Raw genomic sequence first — 18,693 nt, 5'->3', positions numbered from 1 at the left:
AGATAGAGAGAGAGAGAGAGAGAGAGAGAGTGTGACTGAGAGTGTGAGAGATGGTTAATTGATGATTAATTTCTTGTAACATGCTTTGGCAATATTGTTTCTTTGTGAACTGTCATGCCAATAAAGCACCTTGAATTGAAAAAAAAATGAAAAATTGAGAGAGAGAGACAGAGATGGGAGGCAGGGATGCAGTGAAGACGAGATAACAGCATTGTGTCTGTCATATTGTATTATCGTCTCTATACCACACCATCCTCAGGTGTTTCCCAAAAACATCACCTCCCTTTAAAACCCTGATAAAAATATTAACGCAGAGAAATAAAGCCGATTCCCTAATCAGTGTAATTCTATACAGTTAACCCATGTAAACCTGCTTAGCTGTAACAAATAGACTCCGCCCTCCACTTCCCTGTTCATTCAATCTACTGCTCTGTCAATTGTTCTATTTTATGTGGCTGGTATGTTTCTGTGTATTTGCTTTATTGTGATTATCTATCATCCCCCCACACACACACACTCCATGTCTTCCCCATCCCTCTCTTTCATTCCTCTCTTCTCCTTCCTCCTTCTGACAAATCACACAGCGGTGCAGCCGTAGTGCAGCGCGGGGAAGGAGATCAATAAAAAATAAAAATTCTTTATTAAAGTGCCAATACTTCATTTTTGCACCGGCGCGGGGAAACGCACAACAGCTCTCAATAGGGCCGTGCCATGTGATATTTCACCGGCTGGACAACGACCAATTTATAGTTTTCCACCTGTCAGAATCACAGGGAGGCGGGGCGGGCGGGCGGGCGGGGGGCGCGTGGGGGGGGGGGGGGGGGGGGGGTGCGATACAACAGCAGAGGAGCATGGGAGAAATTTATCGGCATCAAAGGCTCCTTTATTTGTCTCTATTCATTTGTTTGTTTATCCCTATCTGCCCTTTTTGCATTTACACTACCAGTCAAAATTTTGGACACACCACATTTGTCTTTATTTTTTTTAACATTTTCCACATTTTACAATAACAATAAAGACATCAGAACTATGAAATAACACAAATGGAATTATGCAGTGACCAAAAAAGTGTTAAACAAATCAAAACTATCTTATATTTTCGATTCTTTAAAGCAGCCGCCCTTTGCCTTGATGGAAAGGCAAAGGCTTTGGAAAGAAATTCACACATAGGATCAACTTCACTATTTATATTTGTCTAAGAAACTAATTTCAAGCATTTAAGCAGAAGCCTTTAGATCAAAATGGCTTTAAGAGAATGAGGAACATTCAATCAGGTGTGTCCAGACTTTTGACTGGTAGTGTACATTTAATGCATACTTTAAAAATAATTCAATCTTGAAAGAAACCTACCAAACCCAGACTTAATTTCACCTTTTAAGCTTATCCAGAGGGACTTATAATGACAGGTTGTCGGTTCAAGGACACTTTGACAATATGGACACACACTGGTTGTTGCTGGATTCAAACCTGTGACCTTTTGGTTACACTGTCTGTCTAATTTCTGAGGCACACTGCTACGAAATTACAGCAGCAGATATGATAAACATAACCGATAAAAGGATAATTTTGGTGAGTTGTGTGTGTGTGTGTGTGTGTGTGTTTAAGCATGTAAAGGGAGAGTGGACAGGTGGAAGATTCAACAGTTTTCTAAGGATGGCAGGATGATTTATTTAAGCAGCTTGCATTTTTGGAGCTTGAGGCTGCTCTCTAACGAACAGGAAAAATCTCTGTACCTCCAACGCTCGTCGCCTCCTTTGGGAAAAGTACATCTTTTGAGGATTTGTGCAGCGTTAGTGCGGCTGAGAAATTCTTAAAAAACGTCGACAAACGCAGCTCGTGTGGAACCTCTCTCTCTCCTCGAAAACCAAACTTTCAAAGATGGAGGGGGAAGGAAAAAAAAAACAACAAAAAAAGAAAACACGGATTGCTTGCTGAGCACGGTGCAATATAAACTGGCTCCGAGGGTGCGTGTTCACATTTGATCAGCTCAGTCATCCGAATCATTAGAGCGCAGAGCTTCTTTTCATGGCCTTTTAAGAAGAGGTGGAGGAAACCTGCTTTGACAGCACTTGGATGCAAATGACACCCGGCTTGTCTTTGATAGATTATTCAGAGAGAGAGAGAGGGAGGGAGGGGGTGACATTATTTGTAGATTTGTGACAATGCGCCACCGAGCCGCACCGCCGCCTGTGAAGTGGGATCGAGTGAACGGAGAGAGAGAGAGAGGAGAAGAGACTGGGATGGAGGGATGAAGAGAGGGAAGGGAGGGAGGGGGGTGTGCTCAAAGGCGCGGCAGCGATGGAGAAATTGCCTCCTGCCCGCGGGATCGATGCAGTTCATTTGGTGCAGTGAGAAATGACAGCTGATTATTCAGCCATTCCGCTCGGCACATCTATTTTACCCCCGCGTCCTCCTCGGCTCGCGGAAACACCATCCATCCATCCGCCGAGAGAAGGAGGGATGGTGACAGAGAGAGTGACAGATAGAGAAGGGAAGCGCAACAAAGACGCAAACGCCGGAAAGTGCAGGAAAGACTGCGAGAGCGAGAGAGGGAAATGAGGGATGGAGAGAGGATACAGATAACGAAGGACAAGAGCGAGGAAGGAGAAATTCAACAGTTGCGGTGAGGAATCGAGGAAACTGACAAGTTGGTGGTGGCGGCCATTTTGAGAGCGAAGGTGAGGAAACTGTAAAGACGCTCTAACTTGTAGTTGGATGCCAACCGGCGCCTTTTACCTGTGACTTAGTTTGACATCAACACCGTGAAAGTGACATAAGCACAACAACAAAGTCTGACTGTGCAGAATTAAGTTTTTTTATATATTTCTGAGCCACAATCAAAGCCACAAATCTTTCTAGCGATGGCATTGGCTGCTAGAACGTAAACAACAATTTAAAAATGTCATTACAAAGTGACAATAATATAATTTGGATGGAGAGCTTGTGAAATTGTCTCAATTGTGATTACTACAGCAGAATAAAATGGAGCTTATATCGCGATTCGTTTCTCTGACCCACGATACGTTTTGTCACATTTTTGTATTGTGATATATTGAATTTCGATATATTGTCCCATCCCTGCTATTGATTACAGAGACCATCTTTTGGCGGAAAGGTTGAAGGTTCAATACCTCCAACAGCCAACATGGGTCCATCAACAGCCATGTTTTCTTGAGCTTGACGTTGCTCACTCATTTTAACAGTGTGGGCTAAACACCTGACATGTAAAATGTAAGGTAAAGTCAACAGGTAAATAACCGCAGCCCTTTCCTCCGTCTCTACCCAAACTTACCAGACTCTTGCGTTTATCTGGGACGGCGCTGACGTCCACCGGCTCCCTCTCGATGGCGTTGACGAAGCGAGCCTCGGCCACGGCGATGGCACAGATCACATGGACCCACCTGGAGAGAGGGAGGGAGGGAGGCACCGTTACATTATAAACTCGTGAAGCCGGTCAGAGATGGCCATGGAAAAACGATATGCAGTAGGAAGAAACTGAACTGAGCGAATGTGGACCACTAACCGGTTGTCTGTGGTGGTCTTCAAGGCTCCTCCCCGCAAGTTACAGAGACAACACTCCTGGAAAACAGAAAAGCAGATGGAGTTAGGTTTGGGCAGTGAGGGTTTAGGTCCAGACCTCTGGGTTCACACACATTTTACATTTCCAGACTTTTTCCAGACATTAACTTCTTGACTGGATTTGGATGCATGTTGATAGCGGCAGGGCAACATGATCAACTAGTCCATATCACTCTATAGGTGAAGATCCTTTTTTACAGTATGTGAAACGATGGTGGTTCTGTATCTGGATAATACTTGTAGCTACATGTACGAACAGTACTCAACAATATTTTCCCCAACTTCTCCAGACTGTTTTGTCCAATCCCAACCCTTTTCTAGTCCTGGAGAGGATCAAAACTAGCTTGGTTCCAGACTCCTGAATCTCGTCCCACCCACTCTTCTGATTTTGTTGAGCGATTCAGAAAGTCTGGTGTTTCCCTCGTCAACGGCTGGTTCTCGCTCGGAGAAACAATTGAGTCGATCTGCGCCTTTGCCGGCGGGACAATAGTTGTATTTGCGTTTCGGAAGAATAGATTTGTTGAAATCACCTGCTTAACCAACATATTGTCTTTGCAAAGGCAATATTTTTGTCAAAAACCACTGACATTCTCGGTAAAGTGAGTAAATCCGCTGGCTAACCGGCTGCCGCCCCTCCACACAGAAAACAGCAATCTCAGGCTGAATAATGGAGTGGGAACGAAATGGCCATTCAGTCTGAATATCAGGCTAGATCAAACCAATTTTCCACAGTTTTCCGGACCTATGTAGGAACCCTGAGATTTTGTTTTTGCGTCCCGTTGTGCAATGACTCACCACTGTCCAGGCGCCCGCTGCACACCGGGAGCAGGTCCAGGAGCCGCCGACGGAGTCCGGCTTCACACCATAACAACCTGTAGCAGAGGAGAGAAAACAAGACTTCACAACTCTGTCCCATAACATATCGCATTTAGTGGACACTTGTATCCAAAAGCACCTTCCAATGCCATGGGTGTATTCAGCAAGGGTGGCCCGGATGGGAACGGACCCCCTCACCCTGGCAGTGTTGCACTGAAATATGGGGAAGTCTCTTTTAGGCCTCAAGCCAGGCTCTGGCACCATATCTCAAAATGTATTAAATGCACAGTCTTGTTTATACCTCTTGTTTTTATCGTTCTTTTCCTCCCCACTGTATTTGTGTCCTTTGTTCTCTGTAAAGCACTTTGCGACAAACCAGCTTGTTAACCAGTTTGTTAGCGCTTCATAAATTTATTTGATCCGTCTTCCTCGTCACGGCAATTCCAATTTGAGCTTATTTGCCAAAAGGCTGGTGTATTTCTGTAACACCTAGACAGGTTTGAATGATTTTTTTTTAGTTGGACGTCCGCCCCAAAACAACGAGGAGCAGAGGGACGGAGGGCAGAGCGTGTGTGTTTTTGACAGGAGTTCTTTCTGCTTCATGTCCTCTTATCAATAGCGGCGCTGCTTCCCCGGCCGGCCCGGCTCATCCCTGGATGACTAATGAACTGGCCTGTTTGGAGGTACAGTCCAGCTTTAGGGATAATAAGAACCCAAGAGGCTCGGTCTGTGTGTGTGTGTGTGTGTGTGTGCGTGTGAGTTAGACCATGTGTGTGCTCATCCATGCGGTAATTTTAGATGCTTGCCTTTGCTGGCTGACACAAAAACATCCACATGTGCAGACAAAAGCAAATATTCATTACAGAAGCAGTGATTCTTTTTTTAACATATGTCCCTAAATTAACAGATTTGTTGTTTATTTGCACCATGATAAAACATAGATGCAAAGTGATAAATAAGAAATAAAATATGACAATACAACACAGAAAGAAGAGATCCTAGTTTAGATCTCTCACGTTTTGAATTAGCCCCTTTTTTCTTTTTTTTTCCTCACCTGAACAAATGAGTAATTGCAGCATCTTAGACGTAATTTCTCTGGTCAAAATAGACTTAATCTCACTATTTGGCAACGAGCAGGAGATGAAAGCGCAGAGAGATTCCCCCAGCGCACAACACACACACACACACACACACACACACACACACACACACACACACACACACACCCAATGTTAACAAGCTGCCTGTCCTCTCACGCTTCACTTTGACGGATGCTGTATGCCCTTAAAAGCCAGCTATCTCTGAGAAAAGATAACAAGTGCGGAAAGCGGAGTAAATAAGAGATGGGGAAGTTTATGGTGCGCTGCCTTCAGAGAGACCTTTGCATTGCACAAGCAGCCTCTTAGCTGGTTTACCCCGAGTCAAGGAGAGTTAAACTAGGAAGCCCCTCTGAGCGTGGCGGCGGGGGAATTGAGCAGACAGTTTGTTGCGCTGCTGTAGTGGAGTCTCCTCTTCTGCGCTGCTTATTCTCCAGCGGTATTCTCAGGGGTCCCGGGGTAAAACATGTTGAGAACAGCGGAGAGTTTTGACAGGCCGGGGAGAGGCCGTCTCTACAGCTTGTCAGTCCATAACCTTGTCTGGCCCTGCAGCTGGCCCAGGCCCCGATCTGATCCGGGGTGGTTCAAATCAAATGTGGCAGCGTGCCAACAGTTGCCAGTCTCTCACTGCTGAACAGAATCAAACTATTCTGCCACAACAAACAGGGAGCAAAACTATTTTCTTGGGTTGTTTTCGCCTTTAGATTGAGCATGTATGCCCCTTTTCTTTAAATAAGTCCCTGTTCCACACCATTAGGGAAGTCTCCTACCTGTCGAATTTCTCAAAATATTACCTGCAATATCACCTTTTTGCTGTTAGATGCAGGCTTGGGCCGATATTTGATATTATCCAATATTGCGATATTGTGTGAATATTGTGATATTTTCCATGATATCGGAATCCCCCACCTCCTCCCCTAATAGCCTAGAAATCTGATGTAATTTAGAAGAAATAAAATACCCCCCCCCCCCCCCCAAAAAAAAAATAAAAGCGCAAACAGCAATAATATTGTATATTGTGAAATCTTGGCGGGACAGAATCGCGATATTACATGGTAGAGGTGGGGAGGTAGCAATGAAGAGTGAAACCTCTGATCTGAAATAGTATTTTTTTTTTACACATTCTCTTATTGTGCTTATCTTCCAGTGAATGAAATTAACTCAAGACTGCCTGGGGTTCCCTGGCCGGAAACCACAGACTTAGACAAGGCAGCAGTGAAAGAGACACTGAATAACGTCACAAGCCTTTTAAACACAATGATGCTGTGTTTTCAGCCTTTGGGTTGGTTTCACTTTCCTTTCTTGCTTTATTTCATCTCACTCTGGGAGGGTTTTCTACTCACTGGCGTGGACCTGCAGGCAGCAGGAGGAGCAGCAGAGCAGCAGGCTGGTGCCGTCTTCTCCGATGTGGGAGTTGGAGGGCAGAGGCTCGGTGTTGCCGTTCCCGGCGCTGAAGCACATCTCCGGGACCAGCGGGCGGGTATGGCTGCCGTGGCGGGGGATGGCGGCGCGCTGGGCGTCGCTAGCGAGGAAGAGTTCTTTGTGGGGCTGATGGGGCAGAAAGAAAGAAGATGACAGGATTAGTACACTATTGACTACAGGTCATCAGTTATATCTCTGACCTCTTAACCCCTTATGATCCTAAGTGCATCCTTAGATCTTTAGGCAGGGGCCTTCTGGTCAATCCTAACTCTGAGACTTTACACGGAGACTGGGCCTTCTGCACCGCCCTGAACACCTAAAAAGCACTAACGCACTTGTTAAATTATTAATACTATGTTAGCTAAGGCTGAGCATCGTTGGAAATGTTTTGATACAGATGCCAGTTCCAGTCCTGGTTACAAAATGACACTTTTTTTTCTAGACTTTTCTTCGATGAATGAAAGCACGATGCATTATGCAACAGAGCATGTTATTTTCTGTGTGACATTTGTTCATGCTATCTGCTTTTCCTAATAGAACCAGACTATGCTCAATTGATTTCCTCAGTGCAAAATTCCCATAAACAAAAAGGCTAACTTCAGCTCTCATTTAATCTAAATCTAAATCTTAATCTAAAAGTCAGGCTTTTCGATAACGTTTGATGCCAATACCAGAAATTTGCACGGTATCAATATATGTGTATATATAGCAATTTTCGATTCCAAACACTCATTGTGACTTTCATTCATGCATTCATTTAATTGTCAAAGTATCACTCATATGCCTCATTCTGTGTTGTGTATCACTTGAGTTGATATAGGTGATTAAGTAATTTCCCACATTAGGATCAATGAAAAACTAGTAAAATAACTATTAAAACTCTAAAAACTAATGCTGCTTGCACCAATACAACTACAAATACTGAACAACTGCCACTGCTATTATTATTACTGACCTACTACTACCATTACTACTACTTCTACTGCCACCAATACTATTGCAACTACCTCTACTTCTACTTCAACTACTGCTACTTCATTGACACCATCTGCTTCTACCTGTGTGTATGGGCAGAAGAGGGAGCAGATAGCACAGTGGGGTTCGAGCGTCGCCACGGCGGCGTTAAAGGCTTTCTCTGTCAGGAAGTTGGGAGAGCGGTTCTGCCACAGGTGCTCCTCTTTCTTGTCGCCATCCAGTGGCATGGGGGAGGACAGCTCTGGAAGTAAAAAGATGGTATAGAAATCAGAGAAATTGGTGACACCTACTGCAAGCAAAACAAATACAGTTTTTTTTTTAGGATAGAAGGTAAGTTATGTCCTTGGCTTAAACACTTTTACAGACTGGACCATTGTATATTTTAGAGATATTGAAAGATGAGAGCCTGGTAATGATGTCTTTCCCCAAAAATGGATATATAGCACTAGGATCTCTTTAACAAGGAAGGCCTGGCCAAGAGACAGAAACGGCACATTCAGCTCCAGACAATAACAACAACAACAGCAATACTCCAGTATAATTGGCTGATGAACACACATAGCACAGGCATCAACAACTCGCTGTTCTGGGTCTGCAATCAATTGCACAGCGCAGCCCCCGAGGCTACAGACCCAGACCGTCCGCTGGACCTGGACAGAAAGCAGGAGGCTCCTTTCACAAGTTTGCCTTTCAACTCTCCCTTTCCTCCCACCTCCCCTCCTTCCTTTCCTCCCTGTTGTCCATCCAGCCTTCTCAAGGACGGGGCCCCCAGGTCCGGTCCCCTGCTGCCGCCTCAAAGTGACTTTGAAAGCAGGTAATTGGGAGTCATGATCCCTGGATCGATAACCGTCGGTCAGAAAATGAAAAGGAAAAGACAAAAGGGAGGGGAGGGGAAAGGAGCCTTACAGTCCAGATTTCATTATCCCCACGGGGAGCTTTACTCCGGCTTTGTTTTTCTTTCTCCGGATCAATAATCAAAACACAAATGGCGTCTTCATTCAAACTACGGAGAGGACAATGAATGCATGAAGGAACAGCATAAATAAACAGAGGAAGAGAGAGGGAAAGACAGATCCGTAGAGATAGGCAGATAAAGATAGATTGATGGAGAATGACAGATAGGGAGAGATGTAGAGGTTAGGGTTTGACTGATATTTTTTTTTGAAGGCCGAATTTCTTTAACAGTATTTTTATTTAGAAGCTACCGATGGCAGATATTTTGTGCCAATATTCAGTATCTTTAAATTTGACTGTTTATTATTATTATTATTAAATTATAATGAGTCAGTGTTTCCTTGGGAGTTTTCTTCTTGCCCATCATGGGACACTAAAACTCTCCACTGAAACCCAGACTGATGAAATTCTTTTAGTGTCGGCAGCTCTTTAAGGCAGAGTGACCCATCACACCTATTCAATGGTAGAGAAACTCTGGGAGACATCACCGACTTTAAATTAAGAATTTACAAAAAAACATTACTGATAATTAAATAAATAAACTGTGCAGTGCAAATCTTCAAATTTCACTGCAGGTTTTAGAGTCTGTTTTTCTGTAGCTGCAGTCACGGAGGAACCTCCATCATATCGGAGGTGGACGACACCGACACCGACATCCAATATTTAATCAACAGCCAATGTCAGCCTGATAAATATTGGCAAAGCAGTATATCTGTCTGAGCCCGGTAGAGACAGAGCAACAGACCAATAGAGAGGGGGACAGAGGAAGAGATGACAGATTAACAGCCACACACCTTCGTCGCTGGTCGGCTCTTGCTTGACGATGGACAGCGGCGAGCGCATGGGCGGCTTGCTGAGCGGGTGGCGCCGACTCTTCTTCACCTCCGTCGGCATCTTGTGCTTGGAGTAGGACGACTGAGGGCGCAGTGACAGAGACAAGGTTCCTTCACACTGTCCATTTCAAAACTCCTTACTTTTCCCAGATCTCTATTCATTTTTAGGCAGGTATTGAATACGATGCATGCTAATATAGGCTGGGTAATACAACTGTTAACTGGATTTAACCCACATGCAGAGCTGCCACAACAGAACACCCATTTTAGATTTTAGGCTTGTCAGTAGGAATAAAAATGAGCAGGTGACATCCTGATGAAGGCAGCGATGCCACAACACGTTTGTGCGTTTTTAACCTTGCAACAGGCAAATACAGGCTTTTTAATATTTACAAAAGAGAGGCGACTAGGATTTTTTAATTCCTTGTTTTGCCGTGAGCAAGTATTTTATATTCATTAAACTTACAAGGGGAAAATTAAGTCATCTATTTGCCACCTTGGTTGTTAGACAGTTTGCGTGTTTTAACCGTACACAATAAAAGATCTGTTTTGGTATCTTTTCATTTTTAGGCTGTCAATTACATAAAGTCAGATTAAACACGCCTAAATTCCCTTTCTTCATGTGGATCCAATTTGTATATCAAATTCACACAAGCCAAAAGCTGGTAAGCTGGTAAAGTTGTTGAGTTAGTCTACTTTAACAGCAACTGTGGCAGGTTACCAACCATAATTTGGAGGTCCTGCTCTATCATAGTCTATTTGAGTGGTAAAACAATGAAAGTGGCTTTTGAATAACGGGATGTACCAGCAGCTGTGGCCGGTGGACAAAAAAAGTTAAGTTTCCTTCCTTGTTGACACATTAACTTTGTCAATGTGCAAGCAAATCAAAGAACAAATCTGATCTGACTTTGAGCGGTTTGGTCGTGAACAAACTCACCTGGGTGGCGTTGCTGTCTGCAGGAATGTCACTCTCACTTTTGATTTCCACCTTGGGCGGGCTGGCTGCGACATTATTCCGCTTCTTGACACCGGCTGTAGCAAACTGCTCAAACGCTTCCTCGAACCCGGTGATGGCCTGATGAAAATTCGACACCTTCTTCTGTTTTTTCTGCTTCTTTTTCTCGGCGTCCTCCGGCGAGGGCTGAGGGTTGACTTTGGGCTCCGGTGCTGGGAGGAAGAAACGGAGAGAAAAACTTCAGAAGAGTTGGGGATGGAGGGGACGATGCACAGAGATTTGGGGAGCGGAGTGGGTGGACCAGGTCCCTTCGTTATGGGATACATGGTTCATTTGTGGAGGAAATCGGGAAAAATGTAAATCATCACCCTCCCATTATCACAGTTTGGGAAAATACAGAATTTGAAATATTTGAGTTTCTCCTGTCCGATTTCTCCATTGCCTTCCATAGTGAAAATGGACTAGAAAAACCCACTGAAACTACACCTTGTGTATTTTCAAATTATAGTGATTGGAAAGGGATGATTTATATTTTCAAACCTCAAGAACTGGACTCTAATGTCCATAAAACCATAAATTAACCATATATCCGCCAATTCTAGTAAGGGGACTTCATCTCAGCTTTATTAGCAATAAAGACAAATTTAAAACAAAGTAAAGTACGAAATCTGAGTAGCAGATAAGAAATGCTGTGTGGCAGTTTAGTCCAAACGAAGCAAAGGGGTTGAAAACGTATTCAAAATATTTGAATTTTATATTTTCACATACATTTCTACAAATTTATTTTCACTTTGATAGGATAGAGCGGTTTGCCTAGAACTCAGATTAAAATCCTGAAGAAAATGCATTTTGAAACGACTCAACAGCGCAGCAAAACGTGCAAAAAGTCAAGGGGTCTGACTACTTTTGCAAGTCACTGTATAATATTTGCGTGCCGACAGAAATAGCTCCCTTTAGGCAGCAGGTTAGTCTAGTTTTCGAGAGTCTCAGCTGTCCTTGAACCTCTACCTGCTCGCTCGCTGCAGTTCGCTCAGCAGAAGAGAATCAGCTAGAATGTAAATGTAAATCTTCTCAGAGTCTCTATAACAGTAACACCTCTCCAGCTCCAGGTGGACTGTCTGCTCCACGGCTATAAAACAAACCCACATTTCCATTGGGCCGGGCTCGACACACTTAATTATATTCATTATATCTAAATTTATTTCCCATTTTCAGCTTGCAGAGAGCAGGTGTAGATTAACCGAGAAGACGTGGCATTAACGCCCCGGTGTGACTACTCCCCCCAGGCTGCTGCTGTAAATGACAACCTGCTTTTCAGTCAACCTGCCTGGTTACACAGAGGTTAAAAAAGCACCAGTGAAGTGGGATTAATATGTACTACGCCCTGGGTATACCACTTATTTTTACATTTTATAAGCATTTGGCTGACACCCTTATTGAGAGTGACTTGCAATGAGTGCAAGAGTAGAATAAGCTCAAAATCCTAGATAGGGAAACAACCAACCAATAATCAGGGTTACAAGTGTCAGCCACAACAGCCTGACAACAAATGTAATAAATAAATATTCCTGTGACCCTAGAATCATAATGTATGATAGAGAAAAGCGAGGTGAAGGCATAAGACTGAAGGAGGAAAGGGAGAGAGTTTTTTCCAGTCTTATCCTAGTGACTTTAAAGAAGACAACTCCTGTTTTTTTGGTCCCTGGATCACACACCTTTATACTCGTAAAACAGGATTTATCAATTTGTTTAAGGCAATATCACTGTTTGCGATATAAATCCCGAATATGATTGATTGATTTTATTTCAGTGTCGTGCGCTCGAGGCACCCAGCCTCTTACTAGACACATCCCTACGCAGTTGCTCAATTTTCTGTGATATGTCAAAAGCTAAAACCAATTTCTACCACTATCCAAGGTATGAATGTTACAGCTATAAAAGGATTCGTTTCATATCATATTCTTTGAATGATTGTACAATGTATTCAACGACTTTGACAGAGAACGACGACGCCCCTGAGGTCCCACATGACAGAACATAAGCCATTTGCTTGATGCCTTTATCCAAAATGCCTTTCAGTACTACATACATTTTTAGATTGGGTGAACCTCTAACTCTGGCAATATTAGTGCCATGCTCTAAATAACACTAACTAAATCTGGACCTGTTGTAGTGACTGCACATGTAAAACACTGGTGCACAAGCCCAAACATCCGGTGAAGACGAGATGCAAATGGAAGACAAAAATCAAACCAAGATGTCTAAATGCAAAGTTTCCATTTTTATTCCACATCTGAAGTGACGTGTCAAAGTGAACCGATACAGATGCTGTCCAGTCCCACTGCACCTAGCTGGGCGTGCAGCATAAACTGTTGCTTTAGTTGAAGTTACTGGAGTCCTGGAATAATCAGGACAACCGCATCATTCACAAGATTCATCATTCGTCAAGAAGAACAGATCCACTCTTCTATAATGCTGTACTCCGGTAGGTTAGCTGTCTTTCTGTATCATAACACAGGAGCCTGTTTGCCAAAATGTTTCGCTAGAATTGCCCAAACTTAATAAGTTCCACACCAGTTATGTGAGGTCATGATTTTACTCAGCAGCGTCAGTCTGTAAAACCTGCAAGGAAACCTGCCTCACCCTGCCTTAAGAAGCCGCTAATCGACCTAAGAATTTCATTAACCTGGAGAGTTTGGAGAGTTTTAGTGTCCCATGATGGTCTAAATGCTGTTTGAGGAGTTTCCACCCTGACAAGAAGAAAATTCTGGGGGAAAACACTGAATACTTTTACTTTTTGCCATGAAAATGAGAAGAGTATCAGCACAAAATATCAGATAACAGCAGCTTCAGTTGAGTGTTACTGAACTGGCCTGTATTGGTGAAACCTTGCCTCAAATGGTTTGCACTTTTTCACTTGAGCACGTCACTTAGATTAAAAATGGAAAGTTTGCGTTGGACCATCTCAGTTCGAAAAGACGTTTTTTTTTTTTTGTTTCATTTGAGCTACACAGGGAATAAAACCCCAAACCCTGACGGTGCGAGGGCCTTGCTGTAAAGAGACAGACACACAAACAAACAGAGTGAATCCCTGACCGCTCTTCCTCCTCCTCCTCCTCACCCTCTGCTGCTGCTTTAGCGGCGGCCTCGGCGGCCTCCTGCTCCTCTCGCTCCATGGCCTCCAGCGTCAGCATGGCCTCCTTGGCCAGACGCTCCTCCCTCTCCTGCCTCCGCTGGGCCTCGCGCTCCTCCACCTGCCGCTGGTAGTCGGCGGCGTCCAGCTGGATGCCCTCCTGCGCCAGCACCTTCACCTCCTCCAGCTTCAGCCGGCGGAACTGCTTCATCTTCTGCAAGGCCCTGGGGCAGAGAGATGGGTAGATAATAATTACATTTCTATAACAATTAAAACTTAGTTCGAGTTATATATCCATTTTAGAGAACAAAAAAACTTATTGAAATAAACCAATGACATTACATTCCCTCAGGTCACTATTTTGTAAGTGAGGGTCTTAGGATGACAACATTAACAATATTCTATTGTCAATTTTATTTTCTAGTCAGCCAATAATTTTGTAAGAGCAGGCAATTCCCCCAACCAAATGGTGGATATCTCATTGCTGGAATGAGGTTTCCAGCTTAATCTGTGTGTTTTTTAGGAATTCAAACAAGTAATTAGGTTAAGGGATCAGTAATATGGACCTTTTAGTAATATCTAACGGCAGCCCTAGGAACTACAACAACAACGGCAAAGTGTGTCCTCCACAAGTCACACAGCTCCACCCAACCTGCCTCACCCTCCCTTTTCACAACAGACACCACCTAACCAAGTAGTGTTACAGTTCAGGATGCCAAGTGAAGAGGAAACATATACCATTGTACACTGGTATACATTTTTAAAACATCCCACAGAACTATCATATATGAAGTAAAGTAAAACAGTCAGTGATATATCGGCTATATCGGCTAACCCAGAGGTCTAGCAGCTCTCAGTTGTTTGTTAGCATATTGCTTCAAAGGTATTTATTTATGCGCAATGAAGTCATTCAGTAGTGACGCAGCTGCTGAAAATCCACTAGATTTATTTTATCAAATTTCTTTCTGTCTAGACTCATCTTTACGTGACGTGTGGTCGTGGAAAAAGCGTCGACCCCCCGCTGTAAGAAAAAAGATACAGGGGAAACACTGGAGCTAACGTTTGCTATGTAGCTTGTGTGGCTAACGTTAGCTACATCATAGGCTGCTTACCTGTCCAATAAATGTAAGGTCAACTCCGCATCAGTCTTGGTTTGAGAGTCCTAAGCTACCTCCACCTTTGAAATGCTGCAGCAATATTCACTCTGGTTTTGGAGCAGCTTTGGTATTGCGGGCTTTGTCAGGCTTTCCAAGTCTGTTGCAGTTCGCTCTGCCGTGGTCGCACAAATGAAACTGAAAGAAGCCCCGAACACAAGGGGTGTGGATGATGTCCAGCAAAACAGAGAGTAAGGGCCGGACTGCTGGTTTAGATAACACTGAGGTAACAGTGGACACTTGCAAACCCCCGTTGATATATTATGGTTATTTTGTACAGCAAATTATTACTGATTATTGCTGAAATGATCAAGAAAATATTGAAGACCTCTGGGAATTATATTTCAGACTTTTTAATGACATTTAAAGGCGTTAACGTTCGCAAAATTGATTTAATGCTTTTTCATACTTATTAATGACCCGCGGATACCCTGAAAATATAATGTAAATATGAACATAGCAAAATGAGGATCATATAAACTTTCACAACTGACAATTTCAAGACTAGAACAAGTTAAGTAGAGATGTATGAAGCTTGAAAAGGCACGGATTACAGCATTAAACGATGTGCAATATAGCAGCAGTAGTAGCTGTAGATCCTACTGAGGCAGAGAAACAACTGAAAAAGTTGTACAGTATGAGAATATACCAAAATAGATGAAATATTTACAGTAGGAAAGGAACATATTTCAATATACTGGAATATATAAGAGGAAAATGAGAATATGAGGAAAAACTATGTGAAGTTACAGCATATATACATGTGTGTGTATAATATATAAATGTGTGTGTATTAACATTAACAGGTCTACAAAGGGCAACACATCCCGTATGTACAGAAAGTGTCTATAGTTGTGTAGACGCTCTTTGTAAAGGAAACTCTACACCTTATGAAATGGATTCAAACTACAGATGCAGACAGCATGCACAGGATGACCTGCGGTTTGCCCTCTCACCTCCGCAGCAGGTTGGCCCGGACCGTGACGCGGTTCTGCCTCCAGAGCTCCAGCTGGGGGCTGTCGAGCTCGGTGGGCTTCAGGTGGTCCAGCACCGTGGCGTCCTTCCCCTGCTTCCACAGCTCGTAGCGGTCCGGCTGCAGGCAGCGCACAAACACGTCCATGGAGATCTTCACCATGTCCTTACGGCAGGTACACTGCAGACGAGAGGGAGCAGAGGGAAGAGAGGGAAGGTGAATGAAGTGGGAGACTGGTATAGCACCAATAGCTGTTTCTGAACAGTGCTGAAGAGTGTAGGTTTTTCCTTTAAATGATAAAAGGCCACAGCTTTCACACATGGCTTTCACAACTCAGCAACTGTAGAGAATTATAACTTTACGACGTCTAATTAACACTTTGTTACTGTATGTTCATGTGTGGAAGAAATTAAGCTTTAATCATTTATATGCATTAAATATATCATTCTTTCTTTAGTGTGAATCTGCTTGCAGAGTGGAAAAGTACTGAATCCTTCCTACCAGATCTTCGTGTTCTGTTCCTGTCTTTATCAGAAAGTCAAGGCACTTGACCTCACACACACTTCTTGTCCTTAATCTTACTTAATTTTTTCTGCTTCTCTATTCAGAGAGCAAAGCACCTGCCACCATCTTTGTTCTCTCAGTGCACAAACAAAGCCACTCAACTACAAGAGACTGAGCTTCAGCCTGTTTATTGATAACCCTGAATGATTGACTGAATATTTTTCTGCAACAACTGGCGTCACGAACAGGGTGACGCCACATCATGTGTGCATATCGTACAATTATAATATATCTGACATGACTTGCTGGAACCCTAGGCTACGGTGGGAGGCAATCAAAACGGGGGGAGAAACATTATCCATTGTGTGTGTGAGAGAAAGAGACATAAAGATAGACGGATACAGACAGACATGAAATTGCTGGCATCAACAACCAGAAGGCATAAGACTTCTTTACACCTCAAAACGACTCTGCAGACTTTTATAATGACAATACAGGGCAATGAACCATTCGGCTGACAGGGGGGGGGGGAAGGGAGGAGAAGCGCAGTGATAGAGCTGTTAAATGAAACTACGCTGGTCCAATACTGCATTATGTAGGTGTGGTGGAACGACAGGTAGAGCAGAAAGAGAGAGAGAGAGAAATCAAAGAGAGGAGAGGTTGGGAACGGGGTGAGAGAAAGGAGGAGGGAAGAAACAGTGAGAGGGACAAAGAGATGGGGGGGGGGGGGGGGGGGGGGGGGGGGAGAGAGATGAAAATAAAACTTATTTTCTTTTGTGCCCCGCTTGGTGTATTACATTCTGGCCCTTCTATTTCCTGAGTTGTGCTGAGAGCCTTATGTTCAATTACTGGGAACATTCTTCAGCAGTGCAGCCGAGGCACAGACAGCCAGAGAGGGAGGAGAGGGGCGAGAGATACCAGGACAATAGGGAGGGGAGAGGAGAGAGAGAGAGAGAGAGAGATGAGGAATGGTAAGACTGAGATGGAGGAAGAGGGGGAGGGAGTAATAAACACAACAGCAGCTCGCCCTCCGCCTCCCCGGCAAACCAATATCCAGCCTACATCTCATCTAGACACCACTTGAGGGACAGAAACATAAGATGTCGGGGTGGGAGGTGGAGGGGGGGGTGGAGGAGGAGGAGGAGGGGGGGGGGCTACAGCTGATTGCTACCATCATAAAACCTTCACTGAAAATAGAGCAACAGGCAACACAAATGAACACGAGATAAATGCGTTTCTTGCATCGATAGTACCCGGCGTGCTGGGGAACATTTCGCTATTTTCATTTGTAATAGGATACTGCGGCCCATTTTATTTTTATGAAACTATTAAGGGGTTATGGAGATTTTTGCCATCCTCAAGGGCGGAGACAAGTCGCACTTTATTATCGGATAAAAACTTCATTAGTAGAGGGAAACGCATTTGGAGAAACACGAAAAAAAGCCAGGCAAACAAAGACTCGCCCTGAGGCGGGCAGCCAATGAGCCCTGAAGTATACTTGGGCTCCTAATGAAGCTAAATTGTTGGAGCCACAGAAAAACAAAAGGTCCGGGGAGATCTATGGATCAGCGGACGGACACGCCGTGTGCTCGTAACGCCGAGGGTTTGAATCCGACCTGGCCAGGGCAGGAAACTAATCTGCTGTCCACAGCCGGCCAGAGAATCTTGATCTTCACTATATATTTATGGACTGTGCACAATTCTACGATAATGTGTATATATACAGTATATGTAGTATGTACAGAATACGTATGATGTGGTATGGTATAGGATGGAAAGTAAAGCCCTTTGAGACTTGACTGTGATAAATGGCTATATAAATAAACAAGACTAGACTAGAATTCACTAGCCGCTCTCACTATTTTACCTGCAAACTACGTTTTTGGAATAGAATACAAACTCCAAATGAGGTTTGGCTACCAGCATAGGTGGCTGGTAGAGTGGACTGTCTTACAGGCAACAACCAAAACTTAGCAGGATTTGGCTGCTGGTAATTTCTCACCCCGCTCACGGCCTGTGTTGCATGTCACCCCCCTCCATTCTCTCTTTTCGTTATGTTTACAAGCACATTAACATTCTGAATATGGTGCATACCCAGAATAAGGGCATATTCTGAATGTGTGGCCTGTAAATATCCCAATTATAAATATTCCTATATATATATATATTATATTCCGAATATGTGTTGCCTGTGCTACACACACTCCCCTGTAAAGCCGTCAAATGGCTTTTTTGGAGATTCCCCATTTGTATGTACTACAGGTATGTAAGAGACAAATTATACATCTAGTAAGTACA

At 43.7% G+C, this 18,693-nt stretch overlaps 1 protein-coding gene across 1 annotated transcript in view; it reads right to left on the bottom strand.

The window, feature by feature from the left end:
• The window catches only part of kdm4b (lysine (K)-specific demethylase 4B), a 73,524-nt gene that overhangs the window by 12,765 nt on the left and 42,066 nt on the right, over positions 1 to 18,693 (bottom strand). The window contains exons 9-17 of the mRNA XM_078285658.1: positions 15,875 to 16,071; positions 13,753 to 13,988; positions 10,614 to 10,843; positions 9,638 to 9,758; positions 7,973 to 8,130; positions 6,836 to 7,040; positions 4,375 to 4,451; positions 3,524 to 3,579; positions 3,293 to 3,401 (exon numbers count right to left, since the gene is read on the bottom strand). Of these exons, the coding sequence (XP_078141784.1) occupies positions 3,293 to 3,401; positions 3,524 to 3,579; positions 4,375 to 4,451; positions 6,836 to 7,040; positions 7,973 to 8,130; positions 9,638 to 9,758; positions 10,614 to 10,843; positions 13,753 to 13,988; positions 15,875 to 16,071 (1,389 nt within the window). The remainder of the gene's footprint in view (positions 1 to 3,292; positions 3,402 to 3,523; positions 3,580 to 4,374; positions 4,452 to 6,835; positions 7,041 to 7,972; positions 8,131 to 9,637; positions 9,759 to 10,613; positions 10,844 to 13,752; positions 13,989 to 15,874; positions 16,072 to 18,693) is intronic.

Source organism: Centroberyx gerrardi, chromosome 9 (genome assembly GCF_048128805.1).
Source record: "Centroberyx gerrardi isolate f3 chromosome 9, fCenGer3.hap1.cur.20231027, whole genome shotgun sequence".
In the NCBI taxonomy this organism is placed as follows: domain Eukaryota; kingdom Metazoa; phylum Chordata; class Actinopteri; order Beryciformes; family Berycidae; genus Centroberyx; species Centroberyx gerrardi.
Note: the sequence above shows the minus strand (reverse complement) of the source record. Positions and strands in the feature narration are given on the sequence as shown.